Source organism: Propithecus coquereli, unplaced genomic scaffold, assembly GCF_000956105.1.
Source record: "Propithecus coquereli isolate 6110/MARCELLA unplaced genomic scaffold, Pcoq_1.0 Scaffold179, whole genome shotgun sequence".
In the NCBI taxonomy this organism is placed as follows: domain Eukaryota; kingdom Metazoa; phylum Chordata; class Mammalia; order Primates; family Indriidae; genus Propithecus; species Propithecus coquereli.
Window position 1 is genome coordinate 300,253 of NW_012142634.1, and position 20,206 is coordinate 320,458.

Sequence of the window (20,206 nt, forward strand, 5' to 3'; positions counted from 1 at the left end):
CCCTCATCCAGGGGAAGCTTCTGCCAAGCACACTGCCCCGCTACGTGTCCCCCACCTGGGGATGGGGCACAGTGGCCCTGGATGAACCTCTGGTCCCCAACAGCCCCTTACCCCTACCCCGACCAGACAAGGGCCCTGGCTGGGCTCCAGCCTTGGGCTGGCCTGTTGCAGCTCCGCTCTGCCCAGCCGTGACCCCTGGCTCCCTGCGCTGGCACCTTCCCCCCGTGGCTGCATCTTCCTGCACCTGGAAGTTGGCTGAATCTGGGACTCCACCTCCAGGCACAGGCTCCGGGGCTCTCTGGGCAGGCCCCGGCCCCACCCCCACTGCGTGCCCAAGCTGGGCCAGCCCACAGGCACACGTGGGGTGCCGGCTGTGGACACTGGGCACGTGCTCTCTCTGAGCAGTCTCATCTGTAAACGGGTCATAATCCTCGTGGGCTTCCGTGAGAGGATCAGTGCAAACGCCACCACCACACTGGACGAACAGCACAGCCCGGAGTGTGCACAGGAGGAGGGCTGAGAGAGAGAAGGCCAGAGGACTGGACGTGCCCGACACAGTAACAGTGGTCAGACTCTGAGTGACTGCCGGTTGCTTTTCATCCACTTTTCTGTTACATTTCCTACAATAATATGTATTGCCTTCATAATCTAAAAAAAAAAAATCAGAACTTTAAAAAATAAGAATGCGAAGTGCGCAACGTATTTACCATCTGAACCAGGACAGTTGTGAGAGGGAAAGCCGGAGCTATTGGTGACCACTCTGGGACAGAGGCAATGCCCCACCCGTGTGCCACACACAACCGTCCCTCCCTGCGTCCTCATCTCTGCCCTAAGATGAACACGCAGGAGTCTTTCCACCTGCCAGCTGCCCACCGGCTTCCCTAAGAGGGGCAGGAATGGCCCAGTGGGAAGGACCCAGGACAGCAGTGGCAGGTCAGGGCTCAGCCTTCCTGATCCTTGGAGGGTTTCAACCCAAACTGAAGGAGGGGAGAGAAGAACTCGAGTCACCTGGCCGATGGCCCAGTTCCCAGTCAAGGCCGGTGAGATGAAGGCGTGGATGCCCACTGTCCCCAGTCCTCCGTCTGGTACCACATGTCTACTGCTCTCTTGCGGGAGTCTGGGTGGGGCGCAGGTTGCACCCCTGCCCCGGGTCAGCCTGGTCTCTGCTGGTCTGAGTCCTCCTGGGCCTTTTCTGCCGGCCCTGGGGTGGCTAAGGAGGGGAACCTGGGGGTGTGGGGCCATCTTCCCTGCTGAGTGGCTGAGATGCGGAGGATGGGCCCTTGTATTCCAACTCTAGAGAGGATGCCAGTGCACGGGCTCAGCTGGAAAGTCACAGCCACCGGGGCCGCCACAGACATCCCCCATGGAAGGATTTCCAGCAAGGATGGGGGGCAGCGTTACAGAAGGGACTAGAAAGGGATGGCATGTGGGGTCAGACTTTCACTCGGGCACAACTCTGCCCTTACTGTTGGCCCTTGGGGGGGGGGGTCACTTCGTCCCTCTGCTCCTCGGCCTCTATCTGTAAAGTGGGAAGAGTGACAACGTGCACTTCACCGCGCCCACTGCCGCTCCGAGGGCGGCAGTTCTGCCCTAGACATGGCAGTGGTCTGCCCCCCAGGAGCTGTTCCTCTGCACCCCACTCTAGGCAGCAACTTAGAAGAGGAGACTTGGCTTGTCCGGAGCGAGAGCCCTTCCCCAGGGCACTGCCCTGCTGCAAGGGACGCCCACTCAGAGCAGGAGGAAAACCGAAGACCCACCAAACACACCCAGGAGCACGCCGCGGTGCCCTCCCAGCCACTGTGGAACTACAGCCCAGGCCTGACGTCGCTCCCAGTCCCTCTCCTGACAGCTGTCATCAGGGGACTCCGCCCAGGAGAAAGTCATTTGCATACTCACCAGCTAATAGGCCACAGTGCCAATGACACTAACCTGGCCAGTGCCTCTTATTTTGATGAAAAGACGTGGCCACCGTGGCCTCCTAATCCTGATTTAATGGTGCCCAGCCTGGTCAGACACTACGTCCCCCACCGCTCTCAGCCACTGTGCCGGGGCCAGCACTTCCTCACTGCCGCCTTCATTTAACGGAGATCCTGTTACGGAGGACCCATGACTTCTTTCACGAGACACTGTCTCCCAAGATTTGTTGGTGGCTTTTGAGTTGATTCGGGGAGGAACAGAGCAATTGAGTTATCTGTTCAACTGATTGATTTTGAAACCTGAAACTTCGGTTATGAGTGAATTTGGTCCCAGAGGCCTCAAGGGGACGTCGCTGCTCCCTTGGTCTGGAATGAGACGCTCGCCCCCGCCAGGCCTCCAGCTGCTCTGTTAGGTAAGGCAGCTGCACCTTTTGCCCTGGTCAGCCTTGTCCCAGGTAGGGCGAGGGCAGCCCACTGTCCCCTCAGGGCTCAGTCTCCCCATCTGTTCCACAGAGGGGCCAGAGCAGGTGAGGTGTTCCAGGGCCCTTGCCCCGCGGATGTTCGGTGGCATGGGCACATGGCAGAACCAGGGACAGTGCCGGGGACACTGCTCACGGCCTCCTCCCATGCAGTCCTTCCCAGCAGTCAAAGCACGAGGCACAGGCTGCTGTTCATGGCAGAGTTTATTGAGCCCCTGGGCTGCTCCTGCACACGCTGGGCACGACACCTTCCAGTCTACCCAGTTATGGCGCCACCACCCACAACCTGGGAAGCAGGGGTTGGTTCTCGCTCTGTAGGATGGTGGTCTTCAAAGTGCCTTGGCAGCTGGCCCCAGTCTCTGTGGGGGGCTGGCATGGTTTGGGGGAGGGCTGGGCAGTGCCAGGGGGGTGGCTTGGCTCTGGGCCGCACGAGCTGTGCGCGGGAGCCACTGGGCTTTCTCCAGGCCCCTCGCTTAAATGCAGCATCCGATGAAGGCAGCGGGCACGAGGCCTCGGGATGGGATGAGGTGGAGGTTGCTGCCTTGCCAGGATCAGGGGAAACAAGAGTGAGTGAACTCAGGGATCCAGGACATTCCCAGAGGCACCTTCCAGCACAAGCCCAGAGGGTTTCCACTCTCCAGAGGCTGACAGGTCTGTCCCACCCTCCTGGACTGCACTGAAGGAGCCAAGGGCAGGGCCCGGGCAGGGGAGCGGGCAACCCGGGCAGGGAGCAGGCCTCCCCAGGAGGCCGGGGCCAGCGGACGGAGGCAGAGGAAGGGCTGGCTGGCTCAAGCCTGGGGGCAGGGCAGTCCAGAAGGGCCCTTGCCTGCCCAGGAGGGGCAGAGGGCAGAGGGTGGTCTGGGCACTGGGGCAGGTGGAAGGAGGCTGGGGCCCTCCCAGGAGGCCCGTCACTTGTCCGCGTGCTGCAGCAGCAGGGCCACGGCCTCCGCGAGGTTGTCCACATACCCGTCAGGCTTCACCTCCGGATGGTGCTCGTCCGTGGGCCTGGAGAGTACGGCCACACGTTAGTCAGTGACCCCCAGGGTGACCCGTCTGAAGCCACAACCCGGGGGCTTCAGGGAAGCTGCCTCCCAGCATCTAGCACTGGCCTGGCCTTTCCCTGAGGAAACCTCCAGGCCCTCCGTGCCCTGCGGGCAGCCGGCCGGTGGCCCACCCAGCTCAGGCACACACGCCTCCCTCCCGCTGTCCCCTCTGCCCGGACGGGTCCCCAAACCTGGCTTGGCCATGCCTCCAGCAGAAGAATCTTGAACCGGTTGAGGACAGGGGCGTGAGAGCACCCTGCTCTGAGCACCCTGGGGGCCCCCCACACCCCCGGCCTGGCCCCGTGCCCAGTGGGAGGAGCCCCGTTAGTGTGCTGTGGGCACAGCCAGGGATGGAGACCCAGAGCCCCGCCTGCCCAGACGCACACGCCATCTGCTCCCTGCCCTCGGAGGCTGCTCCCACGTGACAGAAGCGGCCCCGGCTCCTGGGAAAGCTACTCTCTGGCTGGGATCCTGGGGGCGGAACCACCCCAAAGCCTTTATCCATTCCCCAGACTCCTCCCCACATCTGGCTGGATGCTCAGGGGCCTAGGGGGCCTGCCTGGGCACTTCGTGCACAGGGGGGCCATGGGCCGTGTCAGGGCAGGCTCGTGGGGACATCCCAGAGGCCAGGCAGTTGTTTAAGGAAGTGGGACCTCATCCCAGGCCATGGGCAGCCCTGATAGGGCTTGAGCCAGAGCCAGGTCCTGTCCACCGCAGGCCCCCCCACGACACTGCACCCAGAGAGGCCCGGCGGGAGCTTGGCAGGAAGTGGGGCCTGTCCCTCTGCAGACCTAGCACTGCTGAGGGACCTGCTGCTAGATCACCCCAAGGCCTGACCCAAGCTCCCTGAGAAAGCAGAGAGACCACACCCTGCCAGCAGCCAGCACCGCCACCTCGGAAGCTCCCACCCTGGTCTGGAAGGAAGTGGTTGAAGTTGGTTCTGACAACGTCAAAAAGCCAAGCTGGCCCTTTCAGAGGGTTTGGTTTCTGCACAGGGCTTTACCCTACAGTGACTGACATGGGCAACCCTCTCTTTTAAAGGGTCTTCAGCTCAGTGGCCTGGAGGCCACCTCCTGGCACGGAGAAGCCCCCCCAAGGGCTGCGGGGGCGGCTGTCCTGTGCAGGGGGAGGGTGCACCACACCCCCCCAGAGCGCCCTCTTGTGAGGGGCTGCAGCCGCCTCCACTCCTGCAGGGTCCCGGGCGCGGCACCCACAGGTCTCGCATCCATTTCCTCTTACGTCCTCCGTGGAAGAGGTGGCTGCCCTCACCTTGAACGGCGGAGGAAATGGCTCAGAGAGCTTCAGAGACTTGCTCAAGGTCACACAAAAGGGAAAAGCAGAGCTGGGATTTGACCCAGTTCTACTCCCAGCCAGTGTTCTGGGTGCCAGAGCTTCCACGAGCTTCCACGGCGGCCCCACCCCCCACCCAGAAAGGGCGACAGGGTCGGCAGTGCCGACTCCCAGCACAGAGGCCACCTGCACACACCAGTGCCAGTGGCGTCGCTCCTCTGGCCCTCCACAGGGTGGCCACCCGCTGTCCGGTGCCATGGAGGGCCCCTGATGCCCCCAGAGGTGAGGCCCCGCACTGCAAGCCCTGGGGACGGGATGAGCGCGAGGGGACCCTCACCACTACCCACGCCCTCAGCAGCCCACCCGCGGATAACTCTCACGTCAGTGCAGGCATTTGAGGGGATTATCATTCCATGCTTCCATCCCGTGACGGCACCAGGATGTCCTCGATCTGGTGAAAGTGGGAATTGAAGATTTCCGTTATCCTACATCAGCGCCGAGATGCGTACTCGGCACTGTTGAAGGTCTCCTAGGGTACGACCGCCACTGTGGTAAACGGCCTGGCGCCCACTCTGATTGCACTCCCCACTGATCGCACTCCTAGGTGCATACACGAGAATGCATGGACTAGAATGTTCCAAGCAGCTTTAGCTGTAATAGCAAGAAAGCAAACACTGCGCAAATGTCCATCAGCGGGAGGATGGAAGGACAGATCGTGGCAGACTCGCGCCTTGGAACACTCTCCACACAACAGTCCGCTGGGTGTGTCACCGCCGCACACAGCCACGCGGGTGTCAGCCACACTCCAGGGACACAGACTGGGTGGTTCCGCTTACACAGAGGCCAGGCTCTGGCGAAAGTGGGCAGTAGCAAAGAGGACAGGATAGTGGTTACTTCTCGGGATGTGATTGGGGGTGCTGGGAGTGTTCTAGATCTTGACCTGGGTGGGGCTGACAGGGGTGGACACATGAAAATGCATCATACTGTTCACTTTTAGTGCACTTTACAAATGTTATACCTCAACATTGAAAGGCCACGTGCGATGCCTGCAAACACAAGGCTCCTCTGACCAAGGCTGGCGATCGCGGGGCCCCTGCCGCCTGTGTGTATGCTTTCACACGGTTGTGAAAAGAAAGACGATGCAATGGAGACTAAATGCAGCCCGCAAAGCCTGAACCATTACTCTCTGGGCCCATTCACAAGAGGCTCGGCCCCCTGGTCCTGGCCTGTCCCTGTCCCGTGGGTCTCTCTGGACAGGTTCTTCCTCCTGGGAACCCGGTGCTCCTGCCCCAGCCTCTGCTGAAGCAGGCGGCTGCGAGCTGCACAGACGCCCCTGCCCTGGTACAGATGAGGGCTGGGCAGGGGTATGAGGTCCCCCCGGGGCTGCTGATGTGCCCCCTCTGACTCAGGTGCCCCCGGAGCAGGACAGACATCTGGGACTGATGGGGATGGGGATTCTCCTCCTGCAACGCTACCTCTGAGACTGTGGGCCCGGCCCAGGGCACAACGGGGAGGGGGGCAGGTGGGCGGGAGGGACCCTCTGACAGAGACAGAGGCAGAGCTAGCACAGAACCACTGGCCGTCAGGCCCCTGCAAGCTGCCTGTCAGCCTCAGTTTCCTCATCTGTGCCATGAGGATAAACATGGCTCCACCCCTACCAGCCACATGACCTGGGCAAGCCCCTTGAGCCTCTGCCACCTAGTATGCGTTCCTGGAGCCCTCCCCTGGGCATACAGGCTGGTGGGAGGACAGACGCAGACGGATAGACAGACATCAGTGCACGAGGTCCGGGGAAAGCAGAGTGGGGGCGCGCCCAGTCCCACCCACTGCGCGCCCAGGCATTGGAGGAGGAGGGCAGGAAGGCTCGGACCAGGACCTTAAGGGGACGTCCCAGCAGTGCCCACCCTGGGGTGGCACAGCAGAGGGTTCCTGCAGGAAGAGGCCTGTCCCCTGTGCCTGCCACGCATGCCTCCTCCCCGCCCCCTCTGCCCAGCTCGTGTGCGTGAGGCCGAGGCCTGCACTGCCCTGGGCATGTCCTGTCCGGCTTCCCCCTGCTCCCCCGGGGGCCTGAGGGCAGTTCGGAAACTCGCTCGCCAACGCGAGTGTCCTGGCCCCCCCACTTCCGAGGAGTTGTCGGGGGGCTACAGGCCGAGGGCTGCCTGCCCAGCCGGTTCCCACCTGATTCCCGACTTCTGAGGGGTTAGTAGAGTTGCCCAAAGTGCACAAAAATGCTCCCAGCAAACGCTGCCTCCCCGGCTTCTCCGCCAAGCCCCTGGGCAGGGGCCCCCAGGACCGCCCCCCTCGGACACGGCCACTGAGTGCCCTCGGGCCAGGTTCACTGTCCACACAAATGGAATCAACCCCTGAGGGAACGAGAATCCCCCATAAAGGAAGACACTCTGCCACGAGGCCCCAGCCGGCCCCACTCTGCACACGGTACCTAGCCGAGCGGCGTGCCTGGCTAATTATGTTTAATTACGTATCATTTAAATTCAAGAATCCACTAAGAGAAAGGATTGCATTAGCACCCAGTCGGTGTTTGCCCACATGCAGCGGAAATCGTAGACTTTATGTCTTAATTACGCGACGCGCTGTGGGCTGCGGCTCCCGGGGAGCGGAGCGGGAGGGTGGGCACCGGTCCCTGCCCGCCAGCCCGAGCCCCCGACGCAGCTCCACTCCGGCAGGAGGGGGACCCACCGCACAGCTGGCCAGCGCCCTGTGATCCACGGGCCTCAGAGACGCCACAGTACGGAAGCCGAACCAAGAAACCCAGCAAAGGAGCCCCCTTGGCCATGGGGACAGAAGCAGAGGGTGAGGCAGGAGGGACCACGGAACCGCCTCTGAGCAGCCCTGCTGGGACAGAGCAGGACGTGGGTGACCAGGAGGCTGCGGGGGAAGGAAGGCAGGGAGAGGATGAGAGGGGGAGGGAGGACAGGGACAGGAAGGGCTGTGAGACAGACAGAAGCAGGGAGAGAGAGAGAAACTGAGTCAGAGAAAGAACACAGAGGAGAAGGTGGGACAGAGGGCAGAGAGGTAGCCACATGGAGGGCGGGAGAAGCAGAGGCAGAAGTGGCTGCGGACACAGAGACGGGTAAAAAGGAACAGAGAAACAGAGAGAGAGACAGCTCACAAACGGGGGTGGGGGAGGCAGACGCAGGGAAGGGGGGCCACTGCATTGCCAGGCAGACCGCCTGAGTCCCCGAGGGGCCGGGGCTGCCTCAGGGGTTCTGTGTCCAGGCCACACGGCCCCTGATAAGCCCCTCTGCCCACTGGGACATTGGGGAGGCCCCCCTTTTCCTGGACCCTACGGGGCTCCCCTTTGCCCTGCCCCAGGCCCAGCCCAGGCCCCCGTGCAGGGTGGGTGCCCGCTCCGTCCCCCGTGAGCTGTGTGCCTGGGGCAGGTCTCCTCGCCCACCTGAGCCTCGGTGTCCTCATCTGTAACGTGGGCACATGACTTGGCTCCCGGGGCCACTCCGAGAATGAAGCGAGGTGGGACTGGACGTGCGCCTGGCGTTTTGCCTGCACCTGGAGGACCCTCGAGCCAACGCTGGTGTCGACCCCCTCCCTGCCCGCCTCTGCCCTCTGCCCTCTCAGGGCTCACAGTGCAACCCCACACTCGCAGTCTGGGAAGGAAAGAAAAGGGCCAGGGCTCTGAGGGTGTTGACAGACTCAGGGCAGAACTGAGCAGGTCAGGGAAACTTCCAGAAAAGGGGACATTCAGGCTGAGCCCCGCTCCCATCCCTCTCATCCACCCTCTGTACTGCCGTCCTCCTGAGGATGGCACTGAGACGTCGTCCTCGCAGGACACCCCCCTAACTTGGCCCTCGGGTCTTGGCCGGAAGGTGAGGCAGGCGTGGGTTCCCCCGGGCGCCCTGCGAGGGGCCGGCGGGTCCTCTCCTCTCTTGGGCTCAGCCTCCCCTGGGCTGCATCTGGCTGAGCGTGGAGCCTGAGGGCCTACTTCTGTGTGGGTGGCCTCAAGCCCATCCTCCCTCCCTGCACAGCAGCCTGCAGGGTGTGTCCCACTGCCCCATTTTTGGAGTTGGAAGTTGAGGCACAGAGCCATGACATGTGCAGGCCACAGGACCAGGAGGTTGGCCCAGAGCCAGTGTGGCTTCCGGCCAACCTGCGCCCCTCGGGTGGGGGTGGCCTTCTGCTAAAGCCACATCTCTTCCTCTCTCCCCTTTCTTCTGCAGCCAGAGTAGCTTCCCAAATGCCCACCTGCTCCTGCCTCTCCGCTGTGTGAACTGCTGTGGCTCACTATTGCCCAAGACACAGCCCAGTTCCTCAGCAGAGCAGATGAGTCCATCCTGACTGGGCCCTACCAGCTGACCTCCCTCTGCACACCAGCCACCCAGCACCCAGGGCCCTGCTCTTCAGACATCCCCGGCTCTCCCACACTGCCATGCCATTGACCACGCTACGCCCTAGGACGCTCTTGAAACATGAGCCACCTGCAAACTCCTACTCACCCTTCAAGACCCCACTCACCCGTCCCCATCTCCAACTCTATGTTCTCTTGTCTGAGCATGAAGTACGTGCCCCCTCCCACACCCCCATGTCACAGTGGCTGGGTGCTACTGTGCTGTGTCACCTGCCAGTGCCTGTGCTGACTGTGCTACCTTGAGGAAGGGGTCAGGTTTCCTGCCCTCAGTGGTCCCCCACACAGGCCTGGCCCAGAGCAGGTGCCCACAAAGTGCCCACCAAGTGAATGAACCCAGGCCCCCTGCTGGGCAGGGCGCAGCCTGTCATTAGCGATTCCTCCCCCTCGTGCCCTCGGAGCCGGATGCAAGGAACTGACGAGTGAGCAGCAGAAAACAAGGCGGTTCTGTGCGTGCCGTCTGGACAGCTTCCCAGGGACAGTGTTTGTACCAGCAGAAGGAAAATGGTGACCAGACGCCTCGGCAAAAGAGCTCCGCAAGGGCCGTCTCCCTGCCTCCTTCTCTGGGGCACACTCGGGGCAGCGCTTCCTCCCTGGCTCTGCTGACTGAGGGGACACAGGTGTGGCCTCTCCCGGAGGAGTTCTTGAGGGGCCAGCACTGCTCTGGGGTCCCAGCAGGTGGCCTGCCCTCATCTGCTCCCGGAAGACAGGGTGGGACAGAGGATCCCAGACTGGAGGCCACAGCAGCCGCCCATCCAGGGAGGGGCACTCGTCCCTGTCCCCGCTGCTTTAGAAGGGCAGTGGCTGAGAGCTGGGTGCTGGGGCAGCCGCCCAGTGAGTTCAGCCATCTGGACACTGGCCTCAGGGTGACGCCAACTCTGGGCTGTGCTGACGGAGCCAGAGGACAAGGACAGAGGGCATCGATTCATGGAGCTGGTGGTGACGAGGTTGAGCACAGGGCATCCTTGCGTCTGAGCCCCCCGGAGTCCAAAACCCCTGGGGCCGGAGCGGGTGTTTCTGGCAGGGGAAGCGCCGGAGCCAGGCCTCTGCCCATGCCATGACGATGCTGCCGGGAGAGCTGCCTCCACCCACCCACGGCTGTCCTGAAGGCCGCTATGGGACATCCTGCCACTGGCATGGCGCAAACGCTGGGCACGTGCCCACGGGGCTTCCTGCTGTCTACCCGCTGGTCCAGAGTGCACACCGTCGACGGCAGACTGCCGGGGCCCAGTGGGGCAGGCAGGAGGCCCAGGATGTCACGTGTCCAGCCAGCGACCCCTGACCAGAGTTGGGCTGCTGGCATGTGCTGAGGGTCAATGACCTCGTAGTGGGGTGGCGGGGTGGGTGGAGTTGGCCACAGATCTCAGACAGGCTGTTCCTATGCCCCTGTCCCCTGGGCCAACACCAGGCCTAGGTTCCAGAGGTGGGCTGGGGCAGGGTCTGTGCCCAGACTTGGGCGACTCCCCAGGGAGCCTCCGGGAAAATGCTGTCCCGCTGCTCACGAAGAAACCCAGGCAGGACCTGCGCCTGCGTTCAGCCAGGTCCCCTGCTTCTCCCAGGGCCTGGTGGCTTCCAAGGGGCACACAGGGGACTCTGTCCTGGTCTCTGCCTGCAAGGAGATCACATGGAAACAGGAGTCCGAGCGCCTGAGTACCAGCCCCTGCGCCTTAGCCGGGTGCCCAGGGGTCGCCAACTGCACGCTCAGGTGCCCGTCCTCACTCAGGGGTGGTTCAGTCCTCAGGCCTGTGTCCCCCCAGCCACGCCCACTAGGCCTGACACCTTCTCCGAGCCAGGCTGGGGCTGGGAAGGATGTGGGGAGGACACACACGCATCTGCTCCCCACTCCTCACCAGGCCTGGTGGGACCTGAAGGGTCCAGGGCCACGCACCAGCCTGCAGAGACCTGCCTGCCGCGTGCCCGACCAGCTTACCTGGACAGGGCCTTCCTGGGCTGCTTTAAAGTCACTTGGCAGAAAAAATATCTAAATGAAAACGCAGGCGTGAAAGAGTCCTCTTCCTGGGCCCCTCTGAGGCCCACAGCTCCCTGGCCAGGAAGGAGAATGGGGACACACTTCCCCTGGCCAGGACTCCCCTTGGAGCCAGAGCTCCAAGCAGGCAGGTGGCCGTGCTGCCAAGCTCCCTTTCCTGACGGCCCAGGCTCGCAGGAGCAGTGGCCGGGGTCAGTCTGGCCGCCTGCTCCTCTGCAACGTGCGGGGTGGGGTGGGGAGGAGGTCACCTCTCCCCTGGGCCCCTCCCTCGGTCTGTGTGCGAGTGCGGAGGCCAGAGGAGGGCCAGGACGAGGGCACTGCAGGGGCCCGGCCAGGCTGTGGGCAGCAGGGAAGGGCCCAGGTCCCCCTTGCTGTCCCACCCTGGCTTGGGTACCCCACAAGGGGCTGTGGTGACCACCTACCCCTCCCTCCTGCCTGTCTGGAAGGCCTGTCAAGCATGTCGCAGAGGTAGGAGTGAGGTGGGGTTCTGTGCACCCCCCTGAGACACACCTCCCTGCGTGTGCCCGTGTGGGCCGGGGATGCCACTCAGTGGCAGGAGAGGCTGCACCGTCTGTTTCCCAGCCCTGGGCCTCAGGCCCCTCCCCTCTCCGGCTGGTCTGGCCCTGCCAGGACAGAGCTGGTGGGGGGCAGGGCTCGACTAACTGAACCCCTTTCCTCCCAGAGGGCAGCGCCCCGGGCCCAGAGCCCCACTCCCACTGACCCGCTCACTAGCCAGGAAGGACAGGAGTCCCTCCCATCAGGACGAGGTGTGTGCTGGGACAGTCCCAGGGCCTTTGAGCCCTGGTGGGTAAACCGAGGCCGGGGAAGGGACTTGCCCAAGGCCTCACTGGAAATCAGGCCCGCCTGCTGTCCTGGGACGCAGGGGAAGCTCATCTGGCCGGTGGACGAGTGGGCCACAGACCCTGCACGCCCGCACCTGCGCCCACTCCAGAGATGAGGAGACAAAACCCAGAAGGGAGGGAACACGCCCACAGCCGCAGCGGGTGAACAGCGGAGCTGGGCGTTAAGCCTGGCTTTCTCGCCTCCATGCGCCTGAACTCAGGCCACGCGTGGCGCCCGCGCTGGCCAGCCTCCGGCCAGAGGGTGAGGCCTATGGCGGGCGCGCAACTCCCCTCCCAGCACCCCCAGGACAGAGACGGCGCTAAGAAGAGACCCCGCAGTGAGAACACAGCACGTGGAAAGCAACAGGGAAGTGAGAGAAAAGGAACAGCTCACGCCGGAACAGCGCACGGGGCACCGAGGGCCCCGCAGGCGCCACAGCTGGCTGCCCCTGGGTGGGGCCACCAAGACTCCTGGGCTCCTCCTTATCTGCAGCCTGGTGGCCACCAGGGCCCAGAGTGCCAGGCGTGAGCCAGGGTGTGTGCTGGCCGGGCAGAGCTGGGCGTCCCGGGCTCGAGCCCAGCGCGGGAGGGGTTTCTCAGGGGACCTTGGCCCCCACTGGTCCCCGTCCACAGGGAGGAAACGGGGCTTATTTACGACTTGGTTTGGCCAGGTGGCACCTTGTCAACCAGAACCGACCCATGGCGCCAGCTGTTTCCTGCAAGGTTCTCGCTGCCGCGTTGACTGCAGGCAACATGAGGTGCTGAGAACAGAGGGACACACTGAAATGACTGGTGGGGATGCACCGCTGCCACCGGCGTGCTGCGGTCTCCAGAGACTCCCTCACGCTGGCAAATAAGGTCCTTGAACCCCTTGACCCTGGCTGGAGTGTGGGGCAGGTGCCACCTCCCGCCCCCTTAGGCCTTTACCCAATTCACATACACAGTAAGGCCCCTGGTCGGGCCCAAAGAGAACTTTTCAGAAACAGAAGCTGAAAATTTCAAAGATTCATTAACAGGAGCAGGCATTCCACAGGCAACAGAGGAAATGTGATGTGGCGGCCACTCCCTTGAGTGGGGCAAGTGGCTCCGAGTTTGCCACACTCCCCACCATTCTCTGTTGTCCTCCTATTCTTACACCAGCATGTTTCCCTCCAGTGCATTTCCCACCTGCCCCTGTAGGTCTCTGAATTTGCTGTCCTATCCTAAAACTTTGGCTCTCTGGGACTCATTCCCCCGAAAACAAGTCACCTCCTCCAGGAAGTCTTCCCTGAAGCCTTCCTCCCCATAGCCCTCATGTCCTCAGTGAGGTGCCCATCTGTACTCCACGGCTCCTGCGCTGACCCCCCCAGAGTACCCAGCACTCTACTACAATTGTTTGGTCACCTGCACGATGCCCTCAAACACACACTGAGGCCCCAGAGATCAGGGACGTTCCCTTGGTGGCTTCATGTTTCCGGCCTTGGCTCCTGGTGGACACAGGAGTCGTCAGCCAACTGCCCAAGCAGAGGAGCAGGTGGCCTCCTTCCTCCTGGCCACAGGGGACTCAGGCACTGGCTCCCTGTGAGCTGGAGCCCTCCCGGAAATCTGGGAAGGGAGGGCATTTGTCCCCATGAGCCGAGGGGTGACAGTTAGAAGGGCAGGTGTCTGAGGCTCAGGGCCTTGGTACCCTGGCCTGACCCCCGCGTCCTCCCTAGAGCCCAGGCTCCAGCATGAGGGGCCACGTGCACCCTGAATTCTTCAACCTCCCCGGGGGGGCCCGCTGCCCAGGACCCAGGCACCCAGGTCGCAGCGCCCGGCCACAGAGAATTTCCCACTGGAGGCTCACACCAGGAAGAAAGCCCTCTCCCCACAGCTCCAGACTGGGAAGCGTGAAGGTGCTGACCACCCACCCCAGGCCAACACCCAGACTGGGCCAGCCCTGTTTCCGGCCCGTCCAGCTGAGCCTAAGAGGCATGTGGCCGGCCTTGCTCCTGGCCACCCACAGCCCTCTGTGCCTTTGGGCAAAGCAGGTTCGAGCCCCAGGGCAGCGGCATAAGGCAGCGCCGGTGATGGAGGCAAAAGCACATGGAAGCCGGGGCTGCGCCGCAGCAGCCGGGCCCGAGATCTGGCAGGTCCCCCACAATGCCAAACCCAGTCTCAGTCTCCCCAGCCCGGCCCACGAGTTTCCCAGGAGCTGGCCCCGCTCACCACCAGCCATGCCCATTGCCCCCACCCCCCGGACTCCCCAACACTCACGTTCCCCCATGGTCCAAGCCTCACTCCGTGCCTCTGCGCTGGGCCTCCTCCGCCTGAGCAGCCTCTCACACCTACCGCTCTGCCAGGCCTTGCCCCGTGGCCTCCAGGACCCAGCCCACCTCCGGAACAAATGAATGACGAAAGAATGCACACCTGCGAGGCCTCTGGGAAACAGGCCCAGAGGATCCAGTAGGAATGTTCCAGAATGGGGGGCTGTCATGTGGGAAGAGCACCCGCGGAGTGCAGACGCAGCTCCCTGGCACCCCAAGTCAAGCCATTGCACCCCATGAGACTCCCACAGGTTGTCCAAACAGCAAGGGTGGTTCTCTTTTTCTCTCCCTTTTTGTTTCCAGAAGGCATTTTAGGCCTGAGCTCGAGGGCCAGGAGCCTCCCATAGCCAGGCCCAGGAACGGGTGGAGCTGGGCGGCTGGGGGTGCCCAGCAGTGTGCGCCCTCCTGCTGTTCCACCTGCAAGCTCCGGGTGGCTGGGCCTGGCAGAGGACTCCTGGGCTTCAGGTCGCACAGCCTGGGTTTGGACTGGGCTGGCCCTGACCTCTTTGCGACCTTGGACAAACAGCCACTAATCACCACTTGGGCTGTGGTGGAGAACCCCCAAGCTGATGCAGCCGGTGCAGGGGTGGCCACAGCAGGTGCTCGGCCTGGTGGACAGACGGACGGGTGGTGGCAGGCACCGTATTAGGGTGGGTGGACAAATGGGCCTCCTCCTAGCGGGTCCTCCTGGCTGGCTGTGGCCTCACTACCTGGGGGCAGGCACCACCTTTGGGTGGCAGGCAGGTCCTGATACTCGAATGTCTCGGGGGCCTTCCCCAAGGGGCTCTCAATAGAACCTTGAGGCCACGTGCCCTGCCAGCCACCAGGGACGAGCCCTGCAATGCTGCCCTGTGGCTGCTGAGCAAGTCCTGTTCGGCTGATGCCTGGAGCGTGTGCGGCCGTGCCAGAGGACAGGTGGCACAGGGCCACTCTGGACTGCTCTGAGACAGAGAAGGACCCAGCCTGTGTCCCCCAAGGCTGCCCTCGGCCCACTTCCCTGAGCTGCATATAATATTATTCATCATAGTGGTGGTCGCTGACAGCTGTCCCTCTGGGGACCCTGCGAGGGGCCTCCACGCTTTAGGCTCCTTTGGTTTCAGGCAGCCCAGGGAGGTAGGTGCCACCACCCCCTCTTAAGGCTGACAAACTGGAGGCCCAGAGAAGGTGAGTGGCCTGCTGGGGTCACAGAGCCCATGCTGGCAGTCTGTCTCCTCCCCACCCTGGGCTGGCCTGGTCCAGACCCCACCAGGAGCCAGGGGCCTGGGCTAGCAGGTGACAGGCAGGGCTCACCTGAGCGACTCGCTTTGGCAGAGGGACCAGCCCGGGCACTGGGCCCCACAGCAGCGGAGCTTCTGACAGCTGTTCATAATATTGTGAGAAAGACATGGTAAGCACCTGGTGTGCGTTTAGATTAAAAAGAGCTGGCCCAGCCCCTCCCAACGTGCACTCCAACGGCCAAAACCCCCCGAGAAGTCTGCACGCGCCCCGACCCAGAGGCCCAGGGCAGGGCACTGAACGCTAGGCCTCCCCAGGAATGCCACCTGCCTCCTCTCCTTTTCAGGCCAGACACACCGGGGCAGGGAGGCCCCACGTCTAGTGCAGGTGGCCAGGAGCGAGCAGGGCGCAGAGCAGCAGTGCCAGCGTGCCCCCGCCCCGTGCCCTACGTGCCCCCTGGCGGCCTAGGGGGCAGCTGGAGTTGCTCAGTCCCACTCTGAGGGGCCAGGGTCATCTCGGCCACTCCAAGCCCTGGGTGCTAGGCTGGGGAATCTTGTTAGCCATTGGCAGTGGCGTTGAGGGGGACCTGCTATCCTGGGAGGTGGCACCAATATTCCCCCTCAATAGGTGAGAAGCTCAAGGACAGGTGAGGGTCTTGCCCAGAGGTCCAAGTGGCAGAGCAGAGCTCACACTCAGAAACTCTGTCCCGTCCTGGTCCGTCTGTTTGGGAACAAGGTCTCTTAAAGTCAGGGCCTCCACGCTCCACGGAGCCAGGCTGCCCCTCCCGGGGTGCTGCGCAGGGTCCAATGTGTGCTCTGTCATTCCATGGGAAGCGTGGCCTGAGCTCAGAAAGGCAATGCTCCGAACCCCACGGCCTGCCAGGGATTCCCGTGGGACCTCTGCTCCGGGAGCCTCTACCTGCTTTGCACGTGTCCCACTCACAAAGGGTTCACCAGGGACTTCGGGGAGGAGGAGGTCCCGAGGACCACCGCGCACAAGAAAAGGTGCTTTGCCTCACCAGCCAGCGGTGAGATGCGACTTAGGAGCCCAAGGTGACGCCACCACAGCCACACCAGGCGTTGGCAAGGGCGTGGGGCTAAGGGAGGCCTCACGCAGCCGGTGGGCGTGCAAAACGGTGCCGCAGCCACACTGGGAAAATGTGGCGAGTCTCTCCTATAGCTAAACACGTGAACGCCGCGGGACCCCGCAGTCCCACTCCTGGGTCACATACGTGACAAGAGAAATGAGACTTATGTGCACCAATCAGCTCTGCTCATAAGGACCCCAAACCGGAAACAACCCAAGTGTACGTGAATAGTAAAATGGATAAATTGTGATCTAGTCACCACTCATCGATGCCAGGGACAGACTCCTGTGCACAGAACAACACGGAGGGAACAGAAGGGGGAAAGGCAGACGCACAGGAGCACACGTGTCGGTGTGAAGATCCACAGGAAGAATCGTGTTCTTCAACCCTGCTCCCGGAAGCCTTTCCTAAAGACTTAATTCTACAGAGACCCTGTACACAGTCTGGCATGTGGACAGTTTTCAATAAAAGTTTGCTGAAACAATTATTATTTGTCAATTAAAAATAAAATTCAGAGCCGGGAGTGCCTGTAGTCCCAGCGACTTGGGAGGCTGAGGCAGGAGGATCGCTTGCGCCCAGGAGTTTGAGGCTGCAGTGAGCTGTGATTGCACCACTGCCCTCCAGCCTGAGCAACACAGTGAGACCCCATCTCTTAACAAAAAGAAAACCCACAAAAAATTTGTTTTGAGAGTTTGCTGACTTGAAGGAAAAAAGCTATAGGAATTATAGAGATGTTCATGACAGCATTATTTACGACAGAAAAGGAGAAGTCCGGATGTTCGACCACAGAGGAGTAATTAAGGCTGGTCTGCGACATCTGCTCCGTGAAATATTATGCAGCTGTGAACAACAGTCAGGGTGGCGGGGAGAAGACAAGAGTCACATGTGCACATGGCCATGGCTCCAGAGGGAGTTGGCAGGAAACTGGAGGAAATAAATGCTAAGTGTGGTGGGATAATGGGTGGGATTTTCTCTCTTTTAAGTTCCCTGGAGGCTGCAGTGATGCTGTCTTAATAATGTGCATCTCAACAGCAGAGTCTCTAGCTCCGTCTTGCCACTGCTCCACAGGAGGTATCAATGAGGCTGGAAGGTCAAGGTTATCCTGCAGCGCAGCCAGACGGGGCAAAGGGCCCAGTGTGCGACTACCGTGGGAGAGACAGTCCAGGCCAGCCCGGGCCCTGGGGCCAAATGCCACCTGCTCTGCAGACTGTATCCATTAATCACAGAGCAAGGCCAGCCAAGGTAACCCCTGGGGATAGCGATTCCTCTGACGTCAAACACACATCACCTGGAGACCGCCCAGATCTGGTCCTTGCCCTTGGGCCCTCTGCTTGGCCACTGGTGGCTGGGGACGATGCATAGGCCCCAAACACACCACCCCCTGGACAGAGCTCCAGGGATCCACCTGGTGCATCCATGGTGGCATCTCACTCACAGACACTTGGGGAAGACTTCACGTCACACCCCCAGAGAGGAGGACAGGAGAGTGAAGGGATCGGCTTCAGGTCCTGCAGCCAGCATGAGGGGGCGGGAGGCGGATCCCGGCGTGACTCCAGTGCCAGAAAACAACCAGAGGGAAAGGAGAATGAGCCCCCAAATCCAAGAGCCAGAGGGTCGTTAGGGTGCAAGCCCTCATGTCTCAGGTGTGGAAACTGAGGCCCAGGGACGCTGTCCCCAGAGGGTATCAGAGTCTGTGTGGTTTCCAAGAGCTGCACCAGCTCTGGGCAGACAGGCCATCTGCTGCCACCCACGGGGCAGTGAGGCCTGAGCAGAAGGGGGACCCCTTGGCTTCCTGGACTCTCTTCTGCCTGTACTTACACTACAGGGCCAGGCAGGGGGAGTGTGTGGTCCTCATCAGTTCCTCGACACATATGGGGAAACCGAGGCACAGAAACAGGGGCCCAGAGTGGACCCATGGGGAGGCCAGCACCCTCCCCCTGTATTTACCCAGCAACTTCCACCCAGTTCCCCGAAAAGCTGACTGAGGCCACCTCATTAATCACTGTTGAGACGTCGTCACCTCATAAATCGTCAAAGCGGCCCAGTGAGGGGGCCATTCATTCGGCCCTCGGGGACGCCAGTCTGCCGGGGCGGCATGCCCCACACTGGGCCGATTGTGCCCGCAGGGACCCTGTCCAAGCTGCCTGGCTGCTGGCGGCCGCCGCGCCCTGGACGATTCCTAGACGGAACCTTGTTTTCTTGGGTCTCCGTCTCCAGGCCGGGAGACAAGCTGCTCCCAGAACAGCGACTCAACACTGCTCTGATTTTCCTCACACCCCGGTGCTGTCCCACGGTTCACCAGGAGGCCGTCAACCAAGCCAGCCCATCCTGCAGTCCCCGGAAAGGCCTGGACGCAGCTCCACAGCTCCGGCCACCTCGCCGCCAGCGAGCAGTGGGGTGACTGACGGTGGCCAGGGCTCAGTGCTCCTCGGGGGGCGCTGTGGATGGGGAGACTGAGGACCAGGAGGGAACCTGGCAATGGGCAGCAATTTAGGCTCAGGATTCTGGGGCCAGGGCTTTTTCCAAGTTTGGGAGACGCCCCCATGACTTATTTCTCCTGTAATGGTAAGCCCCAGTTCCCCGCCAGTGTCCTTGGGTCTCACCAAGAAAGCTCAAACTTGAGCCATAGGTTCACCGTGTTGTAGGGCCCAGGTATGCTGGCTTCGCAAACCAACAGGGCCGGTCTGGGGCCATGGGGCCTCTCTCCTCAGGGTGCTGGCCATCCACGGGGAGCAGAGCCTGGTGCCGTCTGCCACGCCTCGCCTTCCTGATGTGAGGTGCGGGCACGGACCTGTCAGACCTAGGCGGGCCACCCCTCGCTGTCCCCTCAGTAGTCACAGGCCAGGTCCAGCTGTGTCAGTGACCAAGGCTTTATCCTGCAGCTTGACTTGCACAGAACTCATCTCATTGTGCCCCCGCTCCCAGATTTCATTTCCTGACTGATTTTACTTGCTTATTTTTCTATATGCATTTGAGCATTGACTTGTCCAGGTGTATTACGAGGTGGGGAGAAGCAGGCAGGAGAGCAGATGAACCTGTCTGTGTCTTAAACTGGCCCTGAACAAAGTTCTTCAGCAAAGTCTAATTTGCTCCTTGGAATCCTAAAAAGTGGAACAGGAAGAAATGTTGTCAGCTCCATTCTCCAAAGCCCACGATCAGGTAGAAGAGGAGAACACTGTTTCTCAAACTTGGCGACTCACTGGAATCACCTGGGGAGCTTAGAACAACTATTCCTGAAATATAGGATGCAGCTAAAGCAGAACTGAGAGGGAAATTTATAGCACTGAATGCTTGTTAGAAGAGAGGAAAGGTCTCAAATCAATCATCTAAGCTCCCACCTTAAGAAATGAGAAAAGGAGACCAAAATAAACCTAAAGCAGGCAGGGGAAGGAGATAATAAAGGTGCTAGCACAGTGCCAGCTGCCTGCTCAGTGGTCTTGGGCAGGTCCCTTTTCTGGGCCTCAATGTCCTTTACCCTAGACCTGACATCCTCCAGTGCTGCTGGGAGCTCTGGCTTACAGAGGAACCAGGGTTGGGAGGCACAGGCCGGGGTGGACATCAGGCTGTCTAGCCCTCGGGAGCCCTACCCTCCCCACTGCTTCCTCCAGGGCTGGCATGGACCCTGCCCTCCCACCTGCACTTGGGAATGAGCCCCTACGGCCCCAGCTCTGCCCACTTTCAGGA

At 61.7% G+C, this 20,206-nt stretch overlaps 1 protein-coding gene across 1 annotated transcript in view; it reads right to left on the minus strand.

The window, feature by feature from the left end:
* Positions 1-2,587: 2,587 nt before the first annotated feature.
* Positions 2,588-20,206, minus strand: part of LHPP (phospholysine phosphohistidine inorganic pyrophosphate phosphatase) — a 116,763-nt gene continuing 99,144 nt past the window's right edge. Inside the window, exon 7 of the mRNA XM_012642453.1 lies at positions 2,588-3,400. Within this exon, the coding sequence (XP_012497907.1) occupies positions 3,304-3,400 (97 nt within the window). The 3' untranslated portion in view covers positions 2,588-3,303. The remainder of the gene's footprint in view (positions 3,401-20,206) is intronic.